The sequence below is a fragment of the Lipotes vexillifer genome, unplaced genomic scaffold, assembly GCF_000442215.2.
Source record: "Lipotes vexillifer unplaced genomic scaffold, Lipotes_vexillifer_v1.1 scaffold395, whole genome shotgun sequence".
Lineage (NCBI taxonomy): Eukaryota > Metazoa > Chordata > Mammalia > Artiodactyla > Lipotidae > Lipotes > Lipotes vexillifer.
In genome coordinates this window covers 3,580,243-3,588,063 of record NW_006797390.1, presented here as the reverse complement: position 1 = coordinate 3,588,063, position 7,821 = coordinate 3,580,243, and the positions used below count along the sequence as shown (strand labels likewise).

General features: G+C 54.8%; 1 protein-coding gene across 1 annotated transcript; it reads right to left on the bottom strand.

Annotated features, from left to right (window-relative positions):
* Positions 1-2,634: 2,634 nt before the first annotated feature.
* Positions 2,635-7,298, bottom strand: VAMP1 (vesicle associated membrane protein 1). The gene is made up of 5 exons (XM_007469431.1): positions 7,150-7,298; positions 4,224-4,350; positions 3,883-4,041; positions 3,154-3,205; positions 2,635-2,750 (listed from the first exon to the last, which is right to left on the bottom strand). Coding segments are annotated over exons 1-5 (357 nt in total). The 5' UTR covers positions 7,152-7,298; the 3' UTR covers positions 2,635-2,733.
* Between the last annotated feature and the right edge of the window lie 523 nt (positions 7,299-7,821).

The window sequence follows — 7,821 nt, the reverse complement described above, 5'->3', positions numbered from 1 at the left end:
CGCCGCTTGGCTGGCAAAGTGTTTGAGGTGTGAAACGAAGACCCTCAGAGGCAGCCCTGGGGCCCCCCCCTCAGTCGCTCAGGGTAACCTTGAGCTGCCGCTGCTGTTAAGCTCCTGCACCTTTGGACAGCTGCTGCGCATTTCAGGACACCTACACACCCGTCACTGCCTCGGCTGCAGGGGACAGAGTTCTTTCAGTCATTTTAAAACGGGCCTGGTCAGCACAGTGGAACTTGGCAGAAGATGGCTATGCATGGGGATGGTGGGGAGCAGAGCGTGTCCCCTGGGGGCCTCCTCAGGGCCTGGCCCAGGACCTGGAGGGAGGAGGCGGCAGATGTCTGAGAAGATCTGCGGGTGTCTGCCCGTGAGATGCCCGCTCAGCTTCCTGCCATGCCTTCCTGTCACCCACACCTGAAGAGCTGGGCTGCTTCGGGCACGGAGGCTGACAGCAGAGACCACTTCCTCTGCCAGCACCCAGCCGTGGAATCTCGAGAAGACCGACAGCACCCGTAATCACCCTTCCGGCGCAGGGCACCATCAGAAAGGAACTAGAGAGAAACAAGACGCCTCCGCCCCGCTGCAGTCACCCCAACCCGAACAACAGCCAAGTCAGTTTAGTGGTAGGAAGTTGTGTTTTTGTTTTGCCTTTGTTCAGAATACAGGAAATTGGTAAATATGCCACATGCCTTTGGTGGAAGTACAGCTTTTACTTCTGTACAAGTAGGAGAGTGTGTGGGGTTAGAAAGACAGACAGAGGTGATGCCACACACAGCGGGGACGCCACATCGTCCCACGGCAAACCCAAGAGGGGCCGAGGAGACTCGGCCTCGCGTGACTGCCAAGCCCCAGGGCTTAGCTGCATATTTGCTCATGCACGTGGGTGGTGGGAGGGAAGGGGGGCAGCAAAGACGCAGAAGAGGGGGGTACAGGGCAGGGTGGGAGAGAGAGTAGAAGGGCTAACGTCCCCAGAAGAACAAGGCCAACTACACCTGGGACAGACGGGACAGAAACGCAGAAGTGATTCCTGTGATGGGGCGGGCCGAGAGGGCGGATTCGCTCCAGGCTTGGGACACATCGAGGACAGTGGTGGTTCTTCTCCAGCGGTGACCCCCTGCATTAGGCACGGGGAGCCCAGAGGAGGGTGGAGGCCTTCGAGGGGCCTCTGGCCGCTAGGAGGGTACACAGGCTGCCTTCGCCCAGCTCTTCCGTCCCGCCCGGGGGCAGGGCGAGGGGAGAGGAAGGGTGGTTTTGCGGAACGAAATGCTGCTGCGTGGAAAGCGAGCCTGGCCCGGCCGCCTCCTGCTGGTGGACTGGTGGACGGAAGGAATGAAGGGGCGTGGGGCGGTCCCCATTCTGTTCCCAGCCGGCCCTCCTCCCCTCTTACCCAGGTCTGTCCCACTGAGTGCCCTTTCCTGAAGCCCAGCACAGGCCCCCGAGACAGGCTGAGCAGCTCCATCCCCAGGTCCCGCTGTCTGTGCCACAAACCATGCAAAGAGGAGGAAGGGAAAGGGAATTCAGACAGGCAGGGGTGCTTTGGAAGGGGAACATACTGCTGGAAGAACAGAGGGGCCGCTCCAGATGAGAAGGCGCCGTGGTGGCACAGCAGTCAACAAGCAGGCCCGTCTGCTGACGGCTCCACCTCCGCCCCAAGGCTGGCGGGGGCACCGGACTCCCAACACTCAGGAGCAGCCGGGCCTCAGGAAGGGCCTCTCTCCTCAGCCCTGCCTTTGGCAAGTACACGGGGGTGGTGTCGGGGGAAGGGCTCCCAGAGGGTCCAGGGCTCCTACCCTCTGACATCTCATCCTCCACCAACAGCAAGGGAGGTACAGGACGCTTGTAACAAGAGGGTGAGAAATGGCTTCCTCCAAGCTTGGTATTTTCAAATTAGGCCCTTGACTCGCTGTTTCTCTATAACTAACGGGCATTCTCATTATCTATGCCAATGACTAAAATTGAGAGGCTCAAACTTTGGCTAAATGAAATTATTTGATGCCTTCACGAGCAATACAGAATGCTGTAGAAAACGTGGACAAGAGCCCCTTCCAGCTATGAGCCTGTGGGACTGTTTCTAGGATGGGAACGAGAGTCCTGATGCTTTCACTATTAATACGTGTTCTCCAGGTCTCTGGAGGACAAAGTAAAAGGTTGTAAGATCCCTGAAGACATAGAAGATCTTGGACTAACAGATGGGAAATAACTGTGAAAAACAGGTTTGACTTTCTAAAAGAGTCCTGCACCAGGACCAAGCTTGACTTTGGGCCTGGCCCAGGCTCCTCTGCAGGCCTGGCACAGGAGAGGTGAGGGGGCATCCTCCTAGCTGCTCCCAGCCTCCTCCGGCCAGCAGCCTGGCCTTTTCCTGGCAACACCATGGGCACACCACTCTTCTCGTCCCAGTCTTGGCCCCTTCTTGAGCGCGTCCCCTCAGTTACGCCCCCTTCCCCATCCCTTGGCCTCCAACACTTCTTGTCTTTGGGGGAACCTGAGAGAACATGAGAGGGTAGGAAGCAGATGCCAGCTGTTGTCCTTCGGGTAGTTAATTCAAGACTGCACCACAAGCAGCATGTCCAGTGTCGCAGGACGGAGTGCAAATGAAAGCAACACAAGGGGAGGAGTGGGCGATGGAGAAGCAGGACTGGGATGGAGGAAGGCAGACGGGGAAGTTCTGGGGAGAAACAGCAGGACAGGGACATGAGTTTGGATGGCAATGGAGAACAGGGAAGGGGTGGCACATTCTCAAGCAAAAAAGTAGACTGGACACAGGAATCAGGAAGTCCCAGATGGAAAAGAGAAGAGGAGAAAACAAGAGGGCAAATTACATCAGGTTACTGGACATTCAGGCGTAGTTGCAGGTGTCCCATCCCCACGGTCTCCCTCTGAGCCAAGCCAGTGAGGAGAAGCAGACAGCCCACTTCCTCAGAACAGGAGCCACCACCCTCCCCCACAGCCCTGCAGAGTGAAGGCTTGTCCATCAAGGAAGTCCCTCACCTCTGCCCTCCCGCCCTCCCGAACCGGACGGTGCTTCCCTGGCCATGATCTCCATACCTCAGTCAGAGCAGCCCCACTCCCCAGGCAGGCAGGCAGGCAGGCAGGCAGGCAGGCGACGCCGGGACCTTCCCACCTCTTCACCCCACCAGCAACCTCAGCGATACTTACTTACAATAACTACCACGATGATGGCACAGATGGCTCCCAGCATGATCATCATCTGAGGAGACATTGACAAAAAAACAAGCCCTTGGATTTGGGGAAGGAGGCAGGAGCCAGGACCAGGGACTCGGACAGCAGCAGAAGCCACATGCCCCCCAGGACAGCTGAAGGCCTCCCAACCCCTCGTGCTCCCCGTCAGACAGTAACCCCTGCACCACAGCTGGAGCTTCTCAGAAACATGAGAGGGTCTGCAGCTTGCTCCTTTTCTCCTAGTTCCTGTTGCCTGGAGGCTTTTAAAGGAACACCAGAGCAGGTACAGACTTCGGATCTTTAGTCAACTGGTTTGTTTTTCATCAAAAAGTGTTCAGCTCATTCCCAAAAGCTGCAGGTATTTAAATATATAGCTACCCCAGCCATTGTGTCGATGTTGGTGTATCTCAGGAAGGGTCAGGTAAGAATTTTTCCAGGGGTCCTTTGAGAAAAGGCAGCTTGACTAACCCCTCCAAACTCCTCAGGGTCTCCCCTGGCCCTCAGTTAGTGGTTCTGAGCACTTTAGCGTACCCTGGTGGCCAATTCGGGTAATGCAACTCAAGAAGGAGGCTTCCCAGATTGCCTCCCAAGAGTCCTGCAGGGCACAGATCCTGAGAGGGAAGGATTGTGGAACCTGAGGGTTTTCCCGCCTCCTATGTGTTGAGACCCAGGAAAATAAGGGGGAAAAAGGACAAGAACATTCACCTTGCAGTTCTTCCACCAATACTTCCTCTTTAGCTTGGCAGCGCTGCTCTCAAACTGTGATGCGCCCGCCTGCAAAGCGTCGGCTCTATCATCCAGCTCTGACAGCTTCTGGTCCCTCTCCAGGACCTTGTCCACATTTACACGCATGATGTCCACCACCTGAGCAGGGCGCAGGAGCAAAGCGGCTAAACTCCCCCAGAGCCGGGGAGAGAACAGCAAGTCTGCCCTGCCTAACTAAGGGGTGCCCTGTCTCCCGGAGCCTTTAGCTGCCCCTCTGGATAAAGAGAAGTTTCCCAACTTCCATGACTTGGAAACCCTTAGAGAAAAAGCTATCCACGTACCTCCTCCACTTGTGCCTGAGTCTGCTGTAGTCGTCTGTTACTGGTCAAATTAGGAGGAGGGCCAGGGGGACCCCCACCTGGGGCAGCCCCTTCTGCCCCTTCGGTGGGTGGCTGAGCTGCCGCAGACCTGCGGAGGGAAGTGCACAGAGTGACCAAGACAAGAAAGGAATCACATACGTCCTCACCCCTGTCACCAAAGCAAGGGTGATATGCAAGTAGAAGGGATTCCAGCTCCTTGGCAATACCAAGTGGGGAGATGCAGCACAGAGGTCCAAAGCAAAAGATCAAAGATCCTGCAACAGATGGGGCCCAGCGACATCCAGGGTGGCATCAAGAGCTCTCGTTTGGGCTATCCTCTGACCCAAACTCAAACACATCCTCTGGCACAATGGCCACAGGGACAAATGGGCCAGTCTTGGCTTAAATGGCATTTCTCTGCCTCCCAGAAGCCTTTTTCACATGAAGTCAAACTGGAAAACTCCAATCCAGGAGAATTACCTACAAAAAAACTCAAGCCTCAGGACAAGCTTACAGACTGAACAACTCTTTTTTTGCAAAGCCTGAATATAAAAAGAAAGGCCAAGCTGACAGACTCTGCTGAGGGGGAGCCAGTTACTGGTTGTTTCATGCAATGATTAGTATGTCGTGGCCAGTTATTGGTTGTTTCATGCAATGATTAGTATGTCGTGGCCAGTTACTGGTTGTTTCATGCAGTGATTAGTATGTCGTGGCCAGTTACTGGTTGTTTCATGCAATGATCAGTATGTCGTGGCCACTGTAAGGACGACCTGGAGAATCACCAAAGGCCTCTGTAGTTGCAGTGAGTCAGGACTGTTTGCTTGCTTTGTTTTTTGGCAGAGAAGACTGGGGTTTCACTTAGATAGAACTGGGGCCCAAAGCAATTGTGTCAATTGTGAAAGTGTTCCAAGAGCATAGACAGGGAGCAAAAATATTGGAAATGGTCCTCAGTGTACGTGCACCAGAGACAGCCTGTCCCTTCCTTTTTTAGATCTGGCATCCAGTCTCAGGAGACTCTCCTAGTTCCTGATGTCCCAACTAGGAATCTTGGTTTACACTGCTAGGCACAGAGACCATACTCCCTTTCCCTTAGCCTTAGGGGAGAATAATCCAGTGTGGGATCCTCAAAATAAACTCCTCTCCACGTCCCAACACATGGAAGCTAAATTCACCTCCTCAAGAATTCCCTGAAGTCTAACCTAAAGCATGAGATTTTCTCTGCCAAGGAAGAAGTCACAGGTAGGAGAGAGATCTCTCCAATTTGATGGAGAAAAGAAATTACAATAAGAACTCCTCAAACAGAAGCAGAATCTCACAAAGCCTACCTCATAGGAGCAGTCCAAGAGTAAATGCACTACGGATGAAACCATCACAAAGTCACCAAAAAGGAAAAGCCTTGACTACTCACAATAGAACTAATGCCCAGAAGTTCCTCCTCTCTAAGTAAGTAAATTTCAGTCTCAAAAGAGAATAACCCTTCAGAGAGGTTATACTAGCAGATTACACCTGACTCATCCTGGCTAAAAGAATTGCTTTCCCGTTGCCCTTTAAGGCACAAAGGAGGCAAAGGAAAGATACAACAACACTATGGCAGCCACCAGGCTCCTATGCTACTACTGTGCCACACAATCTACTTCTCTGGTGAAAGTGGAAAATTCAAGGAGTAGGAAGTAGCCGGTGTTTGGTCTTGGAAGCAGTCCAGGCTGGTGGCACCAATGACAAGATTAAGGTCAGAGACCTCGTGATGCCCTTCTAGTCACCACGGTTTCCCCATCTCCTTCCTTTCATCCCATATGGATGCTACTGGCAACCAGTGAGCTGAAGAGGCTCCCCCTCCCCAAAATGAAAACACAAGGAATCCTAGGGCTTGGCCAAAACGCGTAGAATATCATATACAGTTAAAACTGTAGAAATCAAATAGAGAAAAAGGGAAATCGTTATAAAGCACTTGAAGGGACCATTTCACTTATTACTTCTTGGGAGTTGGGAACACGCAGGAATAACATATCCGGGGATAGTTATAACCCTTATGTAACGTAAGTAAATCTTTTCCCTTTTTGTCACCAAGAGAAGCAACACAAATACATCTAGGACCAGGCCAGGACTCCAAGAAAGAAAGGGAAGTTCTTCATTTGTCTAGCTATAGTTCTCCCTCAGGATCTTGGGATGGGGTGACCATGGTCAGATGACTAAATTGATGATCAGAGACTAAATTGAATGTACTGAGGGAAGGTGGCGGGGCGGGGAGGCGGGGATCCTTAGCTCTATTTCTCTTCCAAGTACTTGGCTAAGACTCAATGACAGGAAAACACCTCCTATACGGGTGGCCTTGGGATGAATGGATGCTTGGAATCACATGCCACTGCACCTTGAGTCTTTGTGAGCTGCTCACCTGGCGCCAGTGAACTGGCAGATAAGTGCCTGGAGCTTTGCTCACTACCGAGAGGTGGGGCTACTCGTCACGGTCGGGGTGAGGGGCGTACACAAAGCTAGAGACTGCAGAGCAACCCAAGTTACTAACTGGCAGGTGCACCCATGACTATCCTTCCAGAGGTCCCAAGCACAGCTTCAATCAACGACAAGAAAGGGCCTGGAGCCCCCTCCCAGGTGTCTCCGCGCCCCACCTTCGCCCGAGACTCGACTGAGGAGCCCCGCAGGTGAGAGGAGAGGGGGCAATGAATGTGGGACCCCCGCGCCCCTGCCCCGCCCATGGGGTGCCGGCTGCGGCTGGTGCAGGAATGGGGTGCTGCCTCCCTTCCCCGGGGGTGGCTCGGCCTGCGGACGGCGCGCTGCGGTGGTTCCCCGCGTCGCCGCAGCTGCTGCAATGCGCCATTTTCGGTCCCGCAGAGTCCGGCGCTGGGGTGAGAGTTGGCAAGGTGTCGCGCCCCCCACACCAGGGTCAACTCACATGTCTCTGACAGAAGGAGGAGAGGTCCGTCTCCTCTCCCGAGGGTGCGGCGAGACACCCGGCCGGGGAACACTGCGGTGAAGCCGACCGCACCGCCGAGCTCCGCTTCTAGAAAACCACTCGGAGTTCTAGCTGCGGTGGAACTGACTGCACCTGCAGCCCCGGCTTGTCTTTATTAGCGCTGGCCGCGCCCCCAGATCACGCTGACAACGCTGCGGCCCAATCCACACTCAGGACAGGCGCCAGTCCCGAAGCGAAGCCCGGATAAGGCCTAGAGCCCCCGCCCCTGAAAATCTGCCAGTCCCAGCTCTCTTCTCATCCTGACTCGGGTAAGAAGCGGTGCCGGAAGGATCTGACCAATACAGCTCTGGTTTGCGTACCTGTCTAACTAAGCGACGGGGCGGGGTGGAACTAGGCGCCCGCTCCTTGGAAGGGCGGCTCCAACAATTTGAATTAGGCCTTTTTGGTGCCTCCCAGCCAATCGCTGAGCAGTTCCTTAAGTCCGGGCCCGCTCGCGGACCCCGGCGCCGGCGTCTCCAGCCAATCACGCCGTTTCCGCTGACAGCGGTGGGCGGGGGCGGGGGCGGGGGCGGGGGCGGGCTCCGGCTCGCTAGGGCCTGGACTCTGGAGCCCGGGGAGCGGCGGAGGTTCGGTGGTCCAGGCACTGTGCTG

Excerpts from the sequence above, each read along its gene's own strand:
- VAMP1 (XM_007469431.1), bottom strand. Across the intron at positions 4,042-4,223 it reads CTCAGGCACAAGTGGAGGAG|GTGGTGGACATCATGCGTGT; the intron begins GTACGTGGATAG and ends CGCCCTGCTCAG. Across the intron at positions 3,206-3,882 it reads ATTGGTGGAAGAACTGCAAG|ATGATGATCATGCTGGGAGC; the intron begins GTGAATGTTCTT and ends ATGTCTCCTCAG.